At 41.5% G+C, this 22,443-nt stretch overlaps 1 protein-coding gene across 1 annotated transcript in view; it reads right to left on the reverse strand.

Moving 5' to 3' along the window:
- The window catches only part of LOC124155674 (box A-binding factor), a 112,099-nt gene that overhangs the window by 39,860 nt on the left and 49,796 nt on the right, over nt 1-22,443 (reverse strand). The window contains exon 2 of the mRNA XM_046529690.1: nt 5,769-6,359. Within this exon, the coding sequence (XP_046385646.1) occupies nt 5,769-6,359 (591 nt within the window). The remainder of the gene's footprint in view (nt 1-5,768; nt 6,360-22,443) is intronic.

Raw genomic sequence — 22,443 nt, forward strand, 5'->3', positions numbered from 1 at the left:
TTCTTTCTAATTAAGTTTTGAAATTTGTGTTCTATTACATGAGCTTGAATTGTAATTGTAAATCATTGCTTCGAAAATGCCTTAATGATAATTTTATGATTCTATGTTGATTTTAGCACTTCTCAACTATCGTCCAAAAGTTAAAGCTGAGGTACGTAGCCGATCCATTCACTTTTTTATATTCTCAATGTATTAAAAATAATTTACTGATCCTGGAAGATTCGGGGTAGATATTAAAATACTTCTTGTCATAATTCTTCTTGTAATCATCCCATTGAGATTGATTTTCTCCATACGGCCCCCGCACGCCCTAACGCGTGTTCCCTCCCCAACCTTGATAGGTGGACGTAGCAACGAATTACCACCCTTACCCCTTCACTACCCCTTGCGTGAATGACGGTGCCCTGTTGAGGACGTCTATGTGAGGAGGGATCCAGGAGAAGGGGGGGGGGGTTGTGTTTGGAGGTGGTTGGGGGCAGGGGGGAGGGAAGAGGAGGAATTGGAAGTGGTGGGGAGGAGCGGAACGTCGTAAGCAAGTCATTTGCTAACCGCGGCACTGAAATAGAACTCTTTCGAGTCAACCTCCCCCCATCTTCTGCGAATGGTATGGGGGGTGGGAGAAGGAGGTGGGGATGTCGTGTAAGAGTTTTGGTCATGTGGAAGGGGGAGTAATCGGGGGAGGGGGGGGGGGAGAAATGTCTTGGGCGCCAACTGTAGAGAGAGAAAGAGAGGAGGACACGAAAGCTGAAAGCAGGAAATAGGTGTGTTTTCTTTTAACCGGCTGCTCTCGCTGTCTTTTTATCTCCTCACGACCTCGGGATGCAAGTCGTACCCACTCTGAATGCAAACCGTCTCTGGGATCGAGGCGCCCAAAGCAACTCGCTACTTTGGTCGCGCCATCTGTGATAGTAGGGTAGTTTCCTTCATCAAAGAAAACGAAAGGCATTGATTGCGATTTGTTACCCACCATTAGTGTATTCATAATACATAATTTATTTCGTTTTACAAATCCCAGATTAAACGAATGGCAATGGTCAATTTAACCTCATTTGAAAAAGGCCAGATTGGCGCCCATGCGATGCCACTCCACGTGACGTCACAGGGACCTAGTTTCTATACGAGTAGATAGGAGTTTTACATCGTCTGAGATTACCAGGCACAGAGCTCAGGGAAACATGTCTTAATAATCACCTATTAAAACTGCCTATGGTCAGAAAGTTTCCTTCGTATGATAAGGTTTTAATAATCTTTATTAACCCCAGCGCTACCTGCTAGCAGGGTACTCTGCTACCTGCATCGTATCAGCGCTCAAAGCCTCGCCCCAAGGTCACCTCACAAGGCGACAGCGGGAACCAGAGTGACGTCTCACGGATATTTACCGGCATTCATACTTACCCGTCGCGTTTTCGCGCGCTTGAAAATTTTCACTTTTCATTTAATCGCGAAAAATAGATATCGTCATTAAAAAATCTGAAAGCGTGAAATACGTACTCCAGGAGTATTAATATTTCGATCTAGGCAGTAAAAAAATAAAAGGAAACCATCCTATTGCGGGCAGGTAGGCGAATCGTTCGCGGAATTTGGAAATAGAGAATCTAAAATTTAAGGATTCAATTTTTTCACTCAATTTATACGTAAGAAATATGACTAGTTGTTCCAGGTGATGTATCTGTCCCCTCATAAATTAAAAATGACGGTAAAACGCCTCGTGTAGTTTACTGAGCATAGTTTAAGTGGAACCTGCGAAATCTCCCTCATTTACGACACAAAACGCTAACGCTCTGATCTTATCTTGGGAAAGAGTGCCTTTGAGAAGGACGCAAAAGTTTTGAAATGAGTGGAGTGTAGTAAACTGGAAGAAACAATACATATGTTTTGAATCAATTCTTTTTCATCATCTCTTTTTTTTCGAAGAAGTATCGCTCGTCTCAAATTAGGTTTTGTACTTGACATTTGAAACCTTTGTAAAATTCAATTCTTGCCTCACCTAGAAATTGGTGGTTTCAGGGTGTTGCCTCTAAAAGCTGTGTATAAGAAATTAGCACATATTCCCTCATCCCTGCATGTATAACAGGTTTACAAATTAAAATATCATTGGACGATATTTCCTTATTCCTTTTAAATAAGAAAAATTACTTTCAAATGACTTCACCTTAACGAATACAACGTTGCCATCGAGTGTATTACTGTAGACTGATTTACTCCTTCCGCTGATAATCATTTATACTGACGATGATGACTAAAATCCTCTATTTGTAATATTTAAAAGTGCTACGATCTTTTATTTATTTAAACATCTCTAAATTCCACCAATTGAAGCCTGAATCTGTTGAACTTTTTCTATACTGGTTGATTTTCTATGTGGAAGACTCTAAATTCGTTAATGTCGAAAAAATTTTATGCAATACTACAACTTTCACTGAATCTTGTCATAGAATGTTAAGTAGGACATTTACTTGTTTGCGTATACATCCATTCATCATGAACGAGCATTTTACGTTTCCCTACCCTCTGAACTGGACGATATTATTTAATTTTATCCATTACAATGGTTCTAATTTTACTTGCGATGAAGTTGTGTGTATCTATGGCTAGATAAATCGCTCCATTATTTTTCGACTAAATTCAAGGAAATTCGATATTCCGCATCAATCTAACCTCACACAAGAGTTTATCACAGAACGAAATCTTAGACCAATATTTCATTACGAACATTAGCAAAGCAATGCGTCGATGAAGCAAATGTTGAATTAAGGATACGAAGAGAAATTGAAGTAGTCTTCCTGCCTGCACTGTGACTGATTTATATTTTAGTGTTTAAGGTTACCTGCAGCTTAAATTGTGATTTTAAGGAACATTTTACAATCCTTAGTCTTTTTCCTTCTTCACAGACCGAATTACTTCTCTTATTTCGGAATATTCAAATTTTTCGCGTTGTTTCGGGTGGAAGGGATCACGAGGGGGGATATTTTGTGTCATCGCTTCGGTGTGGGTTGTTAGTATGAGTGAATGGAAGCGTAAGGGAGCGATAGGGTGCAAGTGCTGGCGCCGACAGGGCTGCCAACGGGTGGCGGAGCATCGAGCGATGGGGACGACATCTGTTTTCTGATGAATGAATGAAGGGGGGGGGGCGAATGTATGAATGGAATTGAGCGGCCGGCTGGGGCGGCGGTGTCACAGGGTCAGGGCCCCGCCTCGCACGCGCCCCCAGCACGTTCGCCTTCCGTTGGGGTCAAAAGGCAGCCAGTGAAATGAGTGACCTAGAAAGTGGATTCAAGCCGTTTTTAAAGTCAGTCGGTGCGAGGGTATTTACAGGTTTATGGATTTTATTCGATTCTATCCCTTTATTTTGATTTCAAGCGATTGACAGATGTATTTAAAATTCTCTTTTCTTAGAATTGTTTTATCAGAATATTTCAAAGGGATCTTTGTCGATACGGCTGGGTACTACAGTATATTTTTTATCTAGAAAGTATGTTCACTCAACCATAGCAGAAATTTTCTCCTTTTAGTGTTGAGGTTTGCTGTATAATGAAAATTTGTTTTTTTTAATCATGTCGTTGGACATGGCAGTAACGCTTGACATTTTATTCGTGGGTTGCTATTTATTTTTATTCTGGTCTGAGCAAGAGATAACTGGTATCGTTCAAAGTTATTAGGCCTAAAATGTCTGTGATGGTGCCTGAAGTCAATATTACTGGCGTCAAATAGAAATTATCCTATTTGAAGTTGCTTTATTTAGTTAGGTCCATTGCATCACATATTTAACTGTTAGACTCGAAATGCTTAGAGCCATCCTATCGTTCTCAGTTTTTCAAGACTTATTTTTAATTACCTTAATATGATTTTCTCTATGTTTTTTGTTTCATTAAACTGTCAAAATTAAAGTTTTCCCACTCATTAACGCTAAATTCGAGACTAGGTGGTAAAATTTGCTATTTATCCGTAGATAAAAAGTCGTGTTGGCATGTGTACTGTTCATTGAGTCGCATCATTAAGCCCGTTCAGTGTGTCCTGCTGGCTTCGTCCAGCACGTTTTCCAAGAATTATTTAATACTAAAGTTGCCTTGGCGTCACACATTGCGGAGAATATAGGGGCATGTGAGAAATCAAAAGCTACAATTAATGATTTATTGAAGCTCCAAATTGTTCAGAAATAGAGAAATAGCTAAAACAATCAGCTCCATTCATTGCAAGCGTCCTCAGGTTTAGTGAAATTATTTTACAGAGTCAGTAGCAGTATTAATTTCCACCATGTAACGTTTTAATGATAGTTAGTTTACTCAAACTTAACGATGAAGCAGATGGGAGGGGTAGTATGGCGAAGGGGTTACTCAGGGTCTTTCCAGGAAAAGGGTGGGGCACACGGAACACGACCTTTCGACCCGGAAGTCGTAAGGGGGGAGGAAACAAAAATTACGCCAGCTGTCAATCAAATGTGAAACGTGGGAGAAGATGACTATAAGCCGCTTAGCCTCGAAAAAATCTCTTTGTGCCCACCACAATAGCGTCAAGTATAGGTGACTGAGCAATGAAATGGAAAATCAAAGATCGACATAGATCACTGCCGTGAACAAAATAAAAAAAACTAATTCCACGAAGGCGCTGCTTGAATCACTCGAGAGAGATTCACGAGTTTGCAAAATAATGGAGAGAGAGAGAGAAAACAAGGTGAGCCTCTCTCAGTCGTGATTATTAGAGTGACTCACTTGTTTCTCCGTCCAAGCGCAAGCGGGAATCCCGATACATAGGCGCCGAAATTTGCACGCGACCATTACTCCCCCCCTTTATAGTTTCAATGCCGTCTTGAAGGCACGCGAGCGCCAGCCGGCACGGGGGTGGAAAGCGAATCTCAGCACATCCCCTTTAAAATGGGATTCCATTGATTCCTGGGATGCCGCGGTGGTGTGAAGTGATGCGAACTCCACGCCAGAAACTCTTTGTCATTTCACTTTCTTGTCATATTTGGCGGTGGCGTTTTTTGTACCCAGTCAAGGATACAGTAGGATTTCAAGGTTATTAAGGGTAAACCGATATCGATTGGGTCAATTTAACGTTACTGCTGTAGATACTGGCCTTGTGCAAGGTAAATTATGGTTACTTAATAAAAACTTTGTTCCCATCCATTCGGATGGACGTAAAGGTTACATTTTTTCGCGTAGCTTGAGGTGTGAATATGCTCGATCAGGGAACAGATGGTCGCATTTTGAGTGTATTTGAGTTCTAATTCTCTTCCCTTAGATATATTACTCAGCGAATCACCAATCCACAGTTTATTATGAATCTTTACGGAACACTATTGGTCGTGCATGACACTTAAACCCTAAGTGCTTACATGTATGAGAATGATAGCACAATAGTTGTATAATCTGAACATGAAAGAAACATATGGAGAAACATTATACTAGCGATACTTGATAAAGTGAAAAAAGGTGAGCAGATGCTCTGTATCTAGTGAAGTATCATGAGCAAGGGCACAGAAGGCCACATTTTCTTTCTTTTCGGTGAAAAGATTCCAGTTAAGTGGAAATTGTTGTCATTACGGAGATGTCGAAGAGGAATATTTTTTATCAAAATATGAAAACGATATAGATGTAAAGAATATGAGCAGGGAAAATATTCAAGAACGATCACGCAAAATTGCACCGTAGTAATCGAGCTAACGGAAGTTAGACTTGAGGGATGAACACTGACTAACAAACATAAGATGCACTAGCTTCAACACATAGATCAACTACCGTACAGAGTTATCAAGAAAATTGACTCACCTGTGATGGGCGGCGGTTCGACCACCGTTGAAGGGCCGAAGAAAGAGGGGATGTCTCCCGAGGTGGTCACCGGCGTGTTGAGATCTCCAGGCTGGGCGCCTCCGCAGCCGTCCGAGTCGACGTTGGCGGCCGCGGCAGCCTCGGCCTCCGAGAGCGAGACCTCTCCGGCGCCGCCGAGGTGCACGGAGGACGGGGAACCGGCGGAGGGATCCCGCGCGACGACCGCCGCCACGGACGGGTCGCCGACGGACGCCGACACGGAGGAGGAAGAGGGCGATGAGGATGGGTCCCCGGTGGCCGCTGCCGCCACGGACACGGAGACTGTGGCGGTGGTGGCGACCCCAGAGGACGAGAGACCGACCACGGACAGCGGGCTGTTGCTCTCCGACGAGGTCTCTTTGTACGAGGCGAAGCTCAGCACGTTGACGAAGTGGTGAAGGTGGTGGTGGTGGTGTCGGTGGTGCCTGTGGTGGTGCCCCGCCGGCTCAGTCAGAGCGGACGTCGGAACGCCGGCAGCGTTGTTCGTGGGCAGAGTGTCCAGCGCATCCATGATCATGGTCGCGGCCGTGTGGGCGGCGGCTCCAGGCGCGCCTACAATTCAGAAGAAGAAGAAGATCGGGCGACGTCAGTGGACGTCGCAAAAACCCGGTTAAGGGTTGTGTTTATTTGGGATGGGGGAAGGAGGAGATGTTTGGAGACTCAAGACTCCAAGTCTCCCGTTAAAAGTTCTAAGGACTCCCGGTGACTTAAACGCTGCGACGGGCGAGCACAAGAACGCGGGACCGCGGTATGTCTGCAGTAGCGGAGGGTTCGTTCCCTCCGAGGCTAGCCGCGGCCGGCGCCGACTGGGCCATGCACGCGTTTATCGGGTCCCGTCGGGGCGTGGGTGCTGCCTCGGCGTGTTGCGCTGCGCCTGCGGGTTGCGTGCCTTCCGCGTGGGTGAGCCTCGAACCGAGACGTTATTTAGATTTGGGATAAGGTGGGCGGGCGATGGGGTTAGGGCCCTCACTTCGCGGGGGTGGGATGACGAAAACAAAAACAAGGCCCGGGCGTGTGTGTGTTGCTTCACTTTGCCGGTATTGCAAGGTCAAGGTCCGATATTGCAGTCTCTCGTTCTCTCTCAATCTGTTGGATTTCTTTTCAGCAGATCCACCCAACAAATCAGCCAAAGAGCACACAAACTCACAAAGCACAACTGCCCGCACAACAGATGAACTATTCTTTCCTCACTCACTCAAATCAATCACTGGAGAACAAAATTTCGTAGCGTTCCCTCCGAGTCGAAAACAAAAATACTGCTTCAGTTTTGTGATCTCGTATTATTTTCTTCCTCGGAGAAAAAAAAATAAATCGTGCGTTCAAAGTTCAGTTTCGAGGACGTTTTCGCTATCTCTTTGTATCACTTCGTTTTCAGTCGTGTCGATTCAAGTTTATCTTCGACTGTTTTGCTAATGTTGTTGTTGTTATTTTTTGTCGCTCGCTTGCCAAAACATTCGGTGGTTCGATTGTTTACAGGTGTGTGCGTTCGGAAAGATGGCGAGAGGTGTGCGCGCGTGGGTTTTTGAAAACGCGAAACGCGGTTCTGAGGTCGAGATGGCACTTTAGCGTGGGTCACACGTCTTCCTCGCTCGCCGCACTCTCGCCGACTAGCTCGCTACGTTCGGGTCGCATCGGTTTTATGAATGGAGCATCTGTCCCATTTTGGAAGTCGCAGTCCGGAACCGGCCGACCAATCGGAGAGCTGGATGCCGCTCTCTCGGGCGAGGCGTAATTATGACGTCAAGGTGACGTAACCGACTGCATATAACTCGCGAGCGGGGTTGGGGTGGGTGAGCCGTGGCGAAGAGAGCGGCCGGGAGGAGGGGTTGATCTGGTGGAGAACGGAGGGGAAGGAGGGGAGTGAGGGGAAGGGAGAGGTGGGGAGGGGAGATCCTGCGCGCGCGATGGTCGACGGAGAATATCGACTGTTCTCTTCTCCGAGGAGGCGAGACTCGCGCGGTGGCTGCGGGGAAAAGACGAAGTTGCGGAGCAAGTGTCCGTCGTGGGCCAGGGACGGGATGGGGTGGAGGGAGGAAAAGGCGCGAAATTCGTACTTTGACCAGTGGGATACCGGCATCGTCTCTGTTTCGCACATTGCATGATTGCCAGGATTCCTTGATCTTCACGAAGAAAACAATTCGTGAATTCATGATTTTTCCAATTTTTACGCTTTTTTTCACAACACCTTTACCTTCTTTACGATTTTATTTCCCTATTTTTGGTAATGATACATACCTTATCACATATTCTGAAACCTGCTAGCAATAACGAGAGCGGAAAACTTCGCATTCGCTAAAATCAAGGAGTCATATTCATTGCATATCCTCCTCTTCAAGCTGTAAATGCCCTGGTAATATTTTTGTAACTTTCCTTCGGCAAGTGACCTCAGACGGTAAATAGCAGACATTTTTCATGATTTTTTTGCTGGCTTTGTTTTTCAAAAGTAACCTCAGGGAAAATGTAAACATGAGCGCGAATTTGATGGTTGTGCAGTGACCAAAACCTGAGTTTAACATGGAAATCCAAACATTTTTATTATTATTTGAAGGGAGGAGTAAAAGTACAGTAGAACTTCATTTATCCAGGCCTAAATGATCCGACTCTCCAGTTTATCATGATCTAAGGTCTGGTCCAATATTCATCGAGAAGTACCATATAATATTACGCGGTCAAGCCACATATATAATTAAAGAAAATAAATTCAAACTATTTATTTGTTAACAAAAGATAAATACATTTTTACCTTGTAAGTAGTTTATTGCGTAGTGACGTGTGCTTATGGTCGATATGACGGTAAATAAATGTAAAGTTCTTCTATTGCAGTACAGTAATTATTGTTTACATTTATTTTCCTTTTACTTCCAGTTTATCCTCATCCAGTTCTTATCGTTCCGAAAATACATGAGGTTTTACTGTGAATACTAATAAAATCGATTTTATTTTATTTATAATATTATTGCTTTTTTACTGTTAAATTTACTGAAAATAAACAACATGATATAACATGATATCGCTCTTGTCAGCCAACCAGACCCATTAGATCCATCTCGTGATTAATATTTTTATAATTTCAAATTTTGCCCCATTCACAGAAGCCGATGCACACTTTTGTTCACATTGCCTTTGAAATAATAGCCAATTGTTCAAAAGCTCTGTCTGCCGACATAAATCCTTTAGCACGTTTCTAAGATGATAAATTGTACAGAATAAATCCCCATTCAAATCTATCTTAGGGTAACTACCAACCTGCGTAACGATTAGATTTGCGGGAGTAATTAGTGACCTCAGATTCGTAAGCTTCGATTTCCCTTTTTTTTAATGATGCTCTTGTCAATGTATCTCTCCTACGTAGAAACTGTAACGTCATACACGATCACTTTCTTCGAAAAATAACACTAATGGAGGAGCATAAGCCTTATTTCAAGACAAAGGAGCTGAAGCGAAATGGGACGTTCTTGAAGCTAGTGGAACAACCTTGGAGTGCTAAGTTGACTCATTCGGTTTTCAGTCGATGGTTGAAATCAATGTATTTTAATCCAAGATTTTTTGTCTGGTTTAGCGCGAGAAAATAAAAATAATATTCTAATATGATTAAAATTGGCAAGGGTTCCTTTTTATATATCCTACTTCAAAAACCTAGGTCCAAAAAAAAGGTCCTATTAAGAAGTTATATATTTCTAGACGCAAATTGCTTATCTTGCGAAGCCATTTGTGTCCCTCGGCCTTAATCTGCTTGAGTATCGTTTTGCTGTAAATTACCATTTTTAAAAAATGTTATCATTAACGAGAGGAGTATGTATTTCCTTTAGCGAGCCCTGCTTGTGAAATTGTAGCATCAGTGATTTTTCCCGAGATGAAACTTATTTTCCCTCTGCTGTTTATTATCGATTTCGAATTGGCATTTTTGTGTTGGCTGATCAGATGGAATTGTTGTCTGTATCTCTCTGTAACAACGTACCTCTCTTCATTTACTCGCGTTTTTATCGATGCAGAGATGGATGAGTATCATAAGTCTTCGGTTTGAAAATGCTCATACTTACTTTACTACGTTACGTAATTATTTTTTTCTCCTTCTACTCCATTTCTTTCGCACCTGCCCGTGGCTGTGCGTCTGTTCTTCCTCTTGCCCAAACATGGGAATCGACATTAGCCGAGCTTAGCCGAGCGTTAATCGTCTTCCAGAAGTCTAGCTTCTACGTCACACCTTTCCCCTCGCCCCGAGCGATAGAATGCAAAGAGGTATGGGTTAGACGTCGGAGGGGGTGGGGGGAAGTTGCGAAGAGAAGGAGCCAAGAGCGACGGGGGAGGGGGACGTAGGAGAGTGGAAGGTGATGTGGAAGGGGGAAAGAGGGGGCCATAGAAGCGGTGAGCTGTGTTTCAAGCCTTCCCAAAAACTTCCCCCTCCTCCCCGCCGAAACACGTAAATAATGTAAAACTCGGCTCTCGAGCCAAATTGATGAGGTCTTCACTATCGTCTCCCGCTGATTGTTGAATTTAAGTCACACACGGTGTTCCTCGAAAAGGGTTCCCTTATTTCACCGCTTCCAAAGACTTTTCCGCTGTCTCTCGCCGCGTTTATGTTTAAATATATATATTCGTCCTTTCACCATGAAGAAAAGAAGCCATTACCTCTTTTTAGGAGCGCGTAAACTAGTTCGAGAAGTCGGTCGTGATTTTCCTCCACTGCGCCCGTGAATGCATTATGGCCTCTGAAGGCACTTAATTTGCCATCTCCAAAGGAATTTATTTTTTCCGGGTTCTCATTCCAAAGCGGCGTAACCGAGCTTAGCTCTATTCCGTGTAATTGACGTGAAGGGCAATGACTGTGATTGTCGTCACATTGGTTCAAAAACGTGATGTAGGAATGAGTTATCAGTTACTAATAGCCAGATGAAGTATGATTGTCCATCCAATTCAAAAATAAAGTAGGTGACACTTGCTATTCAGTGCTTCATTGGCTTCATTTATAAAAAATTACATCAGAAAATTCTCCTTAAAAAGAGATTAAAATCGCTTGTCAGGTGTCTTGATGTTAATTTAAATTGAAACTCAGAGTAACATTTAAATACCTTTTTGATTAAAAATGTATATTAATGTATAGTTAAGACTACAATTTCGATTAAGATACGGATATATAATTAAACGCTGCATATGCCATCTTTGTCTCGAAAAATAAAGTTAGAAAAAACTCCGTAAAAAGGGTTAAATTTCCCTTACGGGTTTAAATTTCGAGTAAATATTTTGTGAAATCTCGAGTATAGTTGTAGATATAGTTTTACGAGGTAAATCAGCATCATATAAACTTTAAATCTCCCTCCAAGATGTTTATCCCTTTCGCAGGACCTGTGGTAAAACAAATTCCATCTCAATGTTGAATCGGGACTATTTTAGGACGAAAGAAAGAAAGAACAACAGCGCATGTAAATATTGCTATGCTGAAAATATGTATCGTTTTGTAAACAAAATTAATGATAATAGACGTTTATTGTCGTGGACTTTTAAGGTCCTGAAAACTTTACAGAAATAAAATTTAGTTTACTTTTACAATTTAAAAAATTATAAGAAATACTAATAATTTCCGAAAAACTACGACAGACACATGAAATTCAACAGAAATTAAACAGTACCTTTCATATTGCAGCAATAACTTCCACTCAATACATAACTAGACCTAAAATAAGGAATATTTTTTATCTGAAGCAGGATGGAATTTGAAAAATAAGGCACGGAATTACATAATTGTGGACATATTGAGCGAATGGAAAAGTGCGAAATTTTAAAGTACGGATATAACATGCATTATCTATCATGCGTTGAACCCGTCGTATAGCGAGCGCCCACTGTATAATGAGTCGTTATGTCATTACCTTCATGCCCTCTTCGGTGTAACTTAGCTTTTACACGCGGCTTTTGCCATTGATTCAAAATTTTTCTCTCGCGCTCACCTTTATATTGCTGTTGTTTACTTATAACCCTCACTCTGTCCCCCCCTCCACCTCCTTGTACCCTCTCCCCTTCTTCTCTGACTTCCCCTTCCCTTTAACTTCTGGAGCACGACTCGACGCGCACAGATCGCGCCAAGAAGTGCTTAGTGAGTCAGTGGTTGCCTGAATAGATACCTACCCCCTTTAGCATCTCGCCACACGAAATACAAACAGCGGCGAAGTCTGTGTAGCCGCAGGGAATCGAGGGAAGAGTGCCAGGAGGAAGAAGTGAGGGATATAGCCAGAGAAAGAGGGAGAGAGAAAAAGGGAAGAAGATAGGGTTCATGGAACAGGAATAGGGGAAAGGGAGAATTGGCAGGAAAATAGATTTTCACGAATGTAAAAATCAAAGAATCGCATTTCCTTGAAAGATCACCAGACGGATGTGACGATCCACGTTGTTTTCAACTCGTTAATTTCTCCGAGATTGAACAGTAAAAAAACTCGTCCTCCTACCTACTCAATAAACGTGGCTGTAAAAATTTAATCCCCAGGGATTATGACTCCCGTAGGATGCCGTTACCATAGTCCGTAAAGAAGCTTTAATCAGCCTCCGATCGCCGGGATAGCTGCGGATTTCAAATAAAAGTTGAGCACTTATCCGTCGAATCAGGATCTCCTCTATATTTCTTTTATCTATCTTCTTACATTGCTTTCTCTGAGGATTTTATTTCCATCGATATTTTTTGAATTCCGTCTGCAATTATCTTTTAGAGTAAAAAAAGTATTAGTTGTTCTACCGACAACATTTTACAGCAAAATTGTATCATGACTCTTGATTACGAGATTGAATAATTGTATTCCCATGAAGTACTCAGATTTAGAGTTCATCTGTTATTTGTAAGTAGTGATATCGGTCTTCTTATTTTTCATAAGACCATATGGTTCTTCTTATGGTTCTTTCTATGCTTTTTGTAAAGCAAATAAACTGGACATTTAAAGAATATTTGCTTGTATCATTCACGACTCACATTTTATAGGGGAATGCATGGTGCTTCGATCTACACCGTTTTTTCACTTTTCTTCTGAAATCCCTGGAGAATATATTGTGTGCTGCGTCTTTTCTTAACCACTATCAACTGTATCTGTGTAAAAGCCATAGTTTTTCTTCCTCTGGATATTATTCGTTTGAAGATGCACTCCAGTATCTGGATTAGTAATTCATATGCTTATAAGGAGATGACAATACTGACTTTGTTATTCTACTCTAAAAACTTTATTTTAACGGGTCGTGAGGTGACATTTTATGTTCAGTTGCATATGAAAATAAAGTGATACTTCGAAACGTCGGCATATATGGAGAGCAAAACACTATCAGAAGCCCGAGAAAAATTCCCGTCATGAGTTCACCCGGGAATGCATCGAATCCTTCCTTACGCACATGGCAAGTGGGTAGGGAATGGAACCGGTGCCCCGACCCTGAATGCGTGAAATTTAAACTCCATTGACATAGAAATTGGTGAAATCTACCCTCGTCCTTCAAACTAATCTTCATGTTGGTACACAGTTGGATGTTCAAAATCAGTTCCACTGAAATCGTCGTATTTCACCTGAGATTCTAGGAGGACCTCTAGCCAGGTGTTCCGTTATGTATTCTGCGGAATGGTTGGCAACATTTGATCAGAGGAATGGTACGTGCTGGATTCCTGAGAAAGATTTGATAAGGACCTTCGGGTAGGGTTGAGGCGTTTCGAGTAAGCAAGGGAGATTAGCGGGAGAGAGTTTATGTGCACAGTGGGGCAGTCTTAATTTAGATCCCGCCCCTCACTTGAAAGTACCCGCGTCCAAGGATAGACGTTCCGCGTTCATCCGGAATAGATGGCGGGGATGACCGCGGACAGGAATAATAATGCTTCGGAGTACGCGGCAGTGAGAAGTGACACTGGGATTTGGACGAGTGATTCGAGTAGTTACTCCCAGAAATGTCTTTTTCGTGAAAATTTGCGAACTGTGTCGTGAGGCATGATGGCCTGATCAAGTCAATCGTCGACAGACAGGACAGCTGGACGCGAAGACGAGCAAGGGACTGCCCCGAATGAGTTACTTACATAGGATATGTTATTAAGGATGTTAAAGAGATCGAATACGTCACTATGAGAAGACTTGCAGGTAGGAGAGCGGAACATAATAGAAAGAAATATGAAAGGAATGGATGACCTTGAGTTGAGTACTTATGACAGATAAAACGGGCACAAGACAAAGGAGCACAAACTGAAGGAACTTTTTCGAGAAAAGTAGAACTGTGGGGATGGAGTATACCAGTATTAGGAGTGTAACGCTATCCATATAATATTATATTAATATTATATTTAACTTGTAGCAAGTCGGTCCGTCTGCATTTTGCACAGTCACACTTTAGGGTCTATATAATTCGTACCAAGTGCTACAAAGATGGGGTTCGACTTAGCGCTGTAGCTCGACTTTCGTTAAGTTGCGGACAAAAAACGTGCAAAAATGTACCAAAAACAGCCTTCCCACAAAACGGTAGGCAAACAGTGGCATATCGCGAAATCAACCTGGCTGTAGAACAGGCAAGTTGGCACTTCTGGTACATGCGTGAAAATAGCTGGTACATAATATTTTTTAACGAGGTCGTATGCCAGCTTTCGGTACCCCTATTGGTACCCAGTGTCTTCTTTGAAGCCCACATTCCCTCGCGTTGCCAACCATGATAGACCGCGGGGGCCTAACACCTAGCACCGTTGAACCTCGGTGACATTGGAATTACAGAATTTGGATAGTGCGGTGGTCATCGCAGTGGCCACGGGAAGGCAAAGGTCCGTGGTTCCATTCTCGGTCCAGGGGAGTTTTTTCTCATGGCATTTAATGTGAATTACGTGGTCGTTAAGGAATCTATGCAAGGTTAGGAGAATAGGTGGCATGTGAGTGATGTTTCTCTGTTGTCAAGAGGTTTACTTAGTTGTCTAGGATGTTTCTATGTCTCTGGGGATAATCGTTTCCATCCATTACTCTTGTGCATCTAGGATAACGAGGATCCCTGCAAACCAGTGGCGTAACTAGGAATATGGTTTGGGGAGGATGGGTCGGGCCGGTGGGGGGGGGGGGGGTTCCCCCCAGGTAGTGGGAGGTCCGGGAAAATTTTTGAAAAATGACATGATTGGAAATACATATTACATCATTTTGGTATTAAAAATTTAAGCAGATGAAAGATCCACAGAGAAAAAATCATTCGTTTTGATCGGGATGTATCCACAGGGAAGAATGACGCCACGGTAGCTTAACTGGCCAAAGCACTCGACCGGAAATCGGGGGATCCGGGTTCGTATCCCGGTCAAGGCGAATGATTTTTTTCTCTGTGGATCTTTCGCGGGTGACTCCCGTAAAAGTTATCACCGCGGCTAGTCCCGGTATACTTTAAAACTAAGCAGATGAAGTTATAATATCTCAAAACTAGACAATGGTTTTAAATATTTTTTTAATTTCTCTGAGGCTTGGGGGGGGGGGGGATCTATACCCTAATCCCCCCCACCGTTACGCCACTGTTGCAAACCATGAGTTTCCCTTCGATATCTCCTTGCACCCTCGCTTTGTTTGGTTTGGCCTTTTTCCGTGCTTCTCGTCCTTGTGTTGGCCTTATTTCGTGCCCGACTCGTTTTGTCTATCTACCTCTCACTCGCAGGCTACCAACCGCCTGACTGGCCCTTTCTCTCCCTCCTGCCCTACAACGCCCTGCCTCGTAAATTTCTCTTACAACAGGTGGTCTGTATTTGGTCTCGCACGATTCCGCCGGTCGGATCGAAAGCAAGAATGTTTCCCCTCATTATCCCCTGTGCCCTGCCGCGGAAACAAATTTCGCGTGCTCTCTTTTGGCTTATAACACGCGCACGACGTTGGAGATTTTCTGGTGGAGAATGGTTTGAACACATAGGATAGGATTAGCATTTATCCTCTTTTTTACACGCTTTTCGCGTCAGATAACCTTTTTCTGTTATCACGGTGAAAAAAAATCATTTATATTCTCTAATATCACTCACTTCCACCTGAATTAATATATCCTGGAAACTCTAGCGTTCTGATCTTGATTAATATTTTTTTTCTTGAATCAATGTAATTTGGAATTATTCTGAAGAAATCATTGGTTATTTTGGGACCAATGGTTGACGATTTAAATGAGATGTTTTCATTTATCAGTGATATGAAATTAGTGTGACGAAACCATGGAAGAATAATACCTGTGCAATAATTTCTCTTCTTCATGATGGTTTCGATAAAAATTGCCGCCATGGGCTCCTATTGAATCACTTTATGGTATAGTTTAATGTTAATTCAATTTTGATTTTAAATTACTGAAGCACCCTAAAGCGTGACATTTTAAGTGAGTAGTAATTTTTTCAATTCCCAGTTAAATTCTGATTCCACGAATTCCTGGGTTCCGCATAACTTCATTTTGCTATTGTTAGGACGATTTTCTGACCAAAACTGCTTAACGAGCCGTGGGAAATGCCAAAATGGCCATCAATAAATTCCCCGTGAAGAGTCGCATATCCCCATAAAACCATTGGCAATAAGTTTTTCACCTAAGTACCAGCTGTAACCCTTTATTTTAAATATTTTTGTCTGCATCGATAACTACATTTGGAATGATAATATTAATAATTGTATTGCTATTTTCCAAAGAATTTATGCACCTTTATATAGCTTCATTTAGTAATTTAGTTTGAATATTAAATTATTAAGTTTTCTTTCTAAGAGACGAATAATCTTTAAATAATTAATCATAGAAGTTTGTGGTCAGTCGAAATGCATCACTGATGATATCGTGATAAGAACTACCACTTTAATATCATATTACGCCTGAGCGCGTCAATTTAATGATAATGTCATACACATTTAATATATACGGTAGAGTTCGGTTGGTTCTTTCGTTCAAATATATCCTCTGGTATAATGTTTACGACGAAGGATGCAAAACTGCGAATTAAGTGCAAAAATATGAAACTCTTGAGAGAAATAAAAGGAGAGGTTCTCAAAACAAATGTGTCCGCCAGTGATAATGATTATTAACGTTTACAATTAGTTCATTTGGTATGCTTATCACTACTTTGAAAGGGTCTTTATTTTGCATTCGTTGAAGCCTTACAATATATTTGTCACCAAGAGATGTATTTTATGCTAACAATTGAAATCGGAGACAGTACCTTGTTCCAATCATGCATGCTTTGTAATTCCTGGAACGCTCTGATTTAACTTGGTAAGAACAAAAGGATATTTCCTCTTTTGTTTCGAAGAATTTTACGTCCTATCCCAATGTTAAAAACTCGTTTGGACTCCCGCGTTTCATTGCAACGCAGACAATAAAAAGGGCCATACTCGGCGTGGGATGGATTTCAAAGGGGAGAAATCGTCATTTTAAAAGAAACTGATTAATGTTTTATTGGATAATTTATTGAACTCTTAATTTGTATTCAGATGCCAACGTTACGGGCCATAAAGCGCTTCCGAGAAATGGTAGAGTGAGGTGATGCGCGTTACGTGAATAGCGTAATTATTGGTGGCATTCACTTTGGTGATATATTGCTTTGCTTTGAGGATGGAATTTGGAACCGTGTATCATATTACGTTCTCACCGAATCGCTGCAATCGTTTCATAAAGATTTTAGTGCCAAAAATAATTTTTTGTGCAAATTTGATTTTATGGAACTACTTTCCTTTCATTAAATCTCTTCTCAATCCTATTGTATACTTCTTAATAGGCCAAAGAACAGGGTAAAGTACGTAATATACAGTTATTGTGGTCCATCTTCCCTAAAACCTTGTTTTATTAATATTTTTTGCCAAAAAGCAGAGATATTATGATTAATTGATTTATACGTGACTTGACATGACTGAATTCAAGTGTTTCCCGCTGAATTCCCATTTCTTGTCGACTGTTTTAAAATCTGACTTCTTCCTGGTCAATCCCCCCCCTTCCCCCATTACCTCATCACCACCTGACCTTCTATCCGCCTCTCCTTCCCCAGATTGTATACTTTTATGCTTGGACCCTCCCTCTAACTTGCCCCCCCTCCCCTCATATGGTCTTCATCCCTACTGTTGTCGAATATATAAGGCTCGACATTGTAAGTGCTCCTTCTGTATGTCTTGAGAATGACGCTATAGTTGTCGAAACTCGTCGACAGTAAATAAATGTTTGTGAAACAGTACTGGATTTTTTGCTTCACAATGAATTATTATGATTATTTTAAATGAAGCGAATCCTTTTATTTTCCTTATTCTATTAAAGACAGGGAACGAATGATTGCTGAGGGAGTATTTTAAATTTTGGCATTACTTTATCCTATCCAGTTATAATTTACTATGCATGAGTGTGGGTTTTTCGGGGCAATGTATGCACCACAGGGACAGTTTTTGCACACCATTGTTTAATTCATATTAACGAACTAAACACAGGTGTTAAGTTTAGTAATATAATCATAAAATGGCCCCCTCATTGCCTTCATCCGTTGGAATAAAAAGTCATTAATTTTTAAAACCTTTTAGTATTAAATATCATCACAAAATGCTATTCTCAGACAGGAAATTCGTCAGCAACCACAAGGTGTATCTCTAAAGTCATCATTATCATTACTGATACCTTGATTTTATTGGTGTGAAAGACTATGGTGTGCATTAGAGTACATCATAACTTAATGTTTTTTTCCCCTGCAAATTTTGCTTACCTCCATCAAATCAAAATTTGAAAAATGAGAGGTACACAGGTACACAGTCGCCATCCGCCCTTACAATCCCGTTGCACGCAACCGGCCAACTTAGGTCCACATCGACGGATCCAAGTTTTCATTGAATTTCACTGGTCACGAGTTTTGCCTACGTTATTTATATGCACGATTTGACTCTATTGCTCAATTAGTGTCTCCTTCATGTATCGTATTGACGTGGTAGGCTTTCAGTGATAGCTAATTAACCTACGTGTGATGTATTTCCTTCCTAACTAATTTGTCTTCTTTGAGACATGATCTCAGCGGGTGAAAGTAAACACAAGCGATAAGAGAAAAACGCAAGGTGTTGCAACTTAAGGAAGGGAATTATTTATCCTATAGCACGGAATTGCAAGACTTCGATGGGAAAATATTCCAGGTTTCTCCCGAAATAAAGCGTCACAGTTTGGTAATCCAGATAGTGTAAATTTGGAGAAAAAAAGTCTTTCATGGTATTTTAAATTCGAAATTCTTACTGTAGATGTTTATGTTTTCTTATTCTTTTGGTGACCGGGTTGCATGTGATGTTGCTCATAGGTTTAAATTAATAATCATGGCGTTAAGTGAGCGTTAGAAATTATTCACTGCCACCAGTAAACTTAAGAAGTACTACAAAACTTAAAATATTTCTATGATAAGGTTCTTAAAAAGAATTCTTTTATGAGAAAGTAAAAGCGAATGGACAATTATTTAAAAGATTTTTGAGGTTACGAATAACATTGTCTAGGGTACTGTATTACTAATATTGCACTTATTTAGAAGTAGGTTATTATTAGCTCACAAAGATCGCCTATGGCATTCTTTATGTTCCGCAGAATATAGATTTTGGGGCATGTTTTAGAAAAGGTATGGTCTAAGGCTCGCTCCTTGAAGAGATTTGTTAAGAATATTTCCCTCGCCATCACTTGCTTATTTTTTGCTGTCTGTCATAATTTTTTATAGCTGTAATTGAAGGAGAGATTCTGAAAATAGTTATTACAGTTTATTACACTTAAACCCATTGTAACTCTTATTATAAGTCACCTTCGGCAATCACGATTCGTTTATCTGGTAGGGATTGAAGTTCTGTAAGGATGTCAGGGTACGGTCGAAAATGTAACTTCTGAGGAATGAAGGAGAAAAAGAGGAAATTTTCATTGTTGATGAAAGTGTTCGCAAAGTGTGTTAATTATAATTTTTTTGAAATATTACCATCAATTATAACTATGCACAATGAATTCCATTCGGTGCAACATTATTTCATGGATACCAAACATACATATTCTATTGGCGAAAACTCAATATATTATGAATAGTTTATTTGTGGGATATGAAATATTCTATTTGTCTACCCCCTTTTTATTCTTACATACGTTTTATAAAAATTCAATTTCACTCCAATTTCTGTTAGCCATTAATTATATATGAATATTTATTGGTGAATGGTTATTTTCAATATTTGATAACATATTTGTGTGATTTAATTTGCCCGATATATTTTTACCCAATTATTTAACAGATTATTGAAGAAGGGTCATAACGAATGATCTCTTGCTTTGTTCAAAATAATATTGTTAAGTGTCATTGTTGCATTTTTTCATTTGAAAAGAGAATTGTCGCACGTTTTATTACAGCTTGTATAATGCATGTAATTTTATTAATTTATGTGGTATGTACTTGATGAAAACTTTTATTTGTAGACCATAAGTTAATAATAAAATGAGAAAATTAAATTATGTTTTCGATTGTATTTTTACGGAATTTTCGGGAGATAGTGCAAAGTAGTAATAACCACTGTATCTAAATTTGAATGGAAACACGTCGCGTTGCTTCAGTGACTTGAATGGAATTCCTTTTCCCCGGGGGTTGGAAAAAATAGGTTGGCTAGAATGCGGAAATACACCATTCTGGATCATGAGGAGATTCACTGGTGATGTGGGTGAGGAAAAAAAAAGTCGAGTCGATCGGGGATTGCCAACGAGGCGAGTGAGTGTGGGGGCGGTCTTGGAACACAGCAGCGCCAGTGTCGAGTTCAAGGACGCGTCGGATTTCAGGGGCAGCGGCGTCGTTACGCCGATATCACCTCGCTCTTCGCCCCCCCCCCCCCCATAGCCACGCTTAAAAAGCCGCAGTTTGGTCACTGGGAAAAGCCATTATGACTGGATCCTTATTTCCTGGATGAACATTTGCCTAACATGTTATTGGAGCTGGTAATTGTACGTATGTAATATCCCATCTTAAAGATGCTAGATGTTAATCTCCTTTGAAATGGAATGTCATTTCATTATCATTAAGACCGAAATAACCGGATAAAAGACCTCTTTTGGGAGGCACTTAGTTGTTTTCCTGCGAAAGCTAAATGTCAAAGGGTCATCGCAGATATGGCCTTGAGGCAAGGGTGCATAAGCTCTCAAAAAGATAGGAACATAAGAGGGCAACTTTCGGATTCTGTCTAATATTTATTTAGCTATCTCTCCTCTTTCTATCAAATAATTATCTCAATTATTCTCCAATTGAATAAATAACCAAGAGTATTAAGTCTAATGCAGGTTGATAGTCTTAATTTAAGTCGAGCAAATGTTGATCCCTCACATGTACCGATGAATTTCCACTTTAGGAGAAGAAAATAGAAAAGTATAAAAAGCATATTTTTAATTGTGATGTTTTAGGATATAGGACCCAGGTATTCTTTCATGATCTAATAGGGCTTCGCGAAAAGGATAGCTACACTATTTGTTGATTCCTTACTAATGATCAATGCATGTTACATACGATATTTTATTTGGAAAGAGTAACTAATGAAGTATTCTGCACATTATGCTAATGCTCTTCTTGATTGCTACCATTGCCATGATTTACACCATCGTCGTATTCGCGTAAGAATCTCGTGTCCTACGAAAAATTTTCCCACCAATCCGTTCGCCACCAGACGCCTTAATTGCCAGCGTTTAAAGACACTTTTTGCGACAATATCGATTTCGGACCTGTAGAAGAGGAGATTAATTATCTCCTCAAACCACTTGACGAAGATGTAGCTAGTTATCTCTTAAAAGGTACATACATCCCCAGAGCGCTCGCTGTACCTATTGCACTCCCACGCGTCCACCTCTTCTCTTTTGCAGTTTTTTTTCAGGAGAGGACGTTACTCCTCCTCCGACCTGCGCCACAGTTTTCCAGGAAGAGCCAATTCTCGGAATTCGCTCGCGGAATCGCCCGAAAACCCCATCCTCTCGACCCCCTCATCACGTTAAAGGGGGGTGACCTGAGAGTCCCATCCCACCGTGTCCTTCAGGATCGTCGCGGGCCCCACACCACGGTTCGTGACCCCTCTATCCACGCTATCGTCCTCTTTGAGGTCGGGAGGGAGAGGAGAGAGTTAAGAGTAAGGCACGCATGGGATGAGGTTATATGTCGCGCGGGGGGGGGGGGGGTGTCGCACTTTTAGTCTGCGCAGATCCCATCGCGAATCCATCCTCCACTGCGCAGGGCTCCAGCTTCCTCCATCTTTGCAAAAAGCCTTATGCCCTCACTCCCACCCCTTTTCCCTTGAACTCTCTTCACCCCTATACCCCGGCATCTCCCTATATCGTTCCCTACCCCACCCTCGTGCACCCTCCCCCGTACCCTTCCTCCTCCGCCTCCTCCCCTTCCCCTAAACTCTTGTGCCCTAGCAACGGTTCATTCACAAATATCGGCGATGCCAAATGGGGAGTCGAACGGATCCCTGGGGGGTGTCCGCGCGGAGTCGTGAGGGTGAATCTTCGCGTGCTCGCGTGCATGTGTTCCCTGGGCCGTGTGTGTTGGTGTGAGTGATAACACGTGTGCGACCGATAGATATTGTAGTTCCTGGGGGCTGAATGTGCTTTTAATGCGGTACCGGGGATCAGACTGCATGTGTGGAGGTGCTCCAGTTGAAGGTGCCATCATCCGCGCGTGGGATGATGTTGGCAATAA

Source organism: Ischnura elegans, chromosome 3 (genome assembly GCF_921293095.1).
Source record: "Ischnura elegans chromosome 3, ioIscEleg1.1, whole genome shotgun sequence".
Lineage (NCBI taxonomy): Eukaryota > Metazoa > Arthropoda > Insecta > Odonata > Coenagrionidae > Ischnura > Ischnura elegans.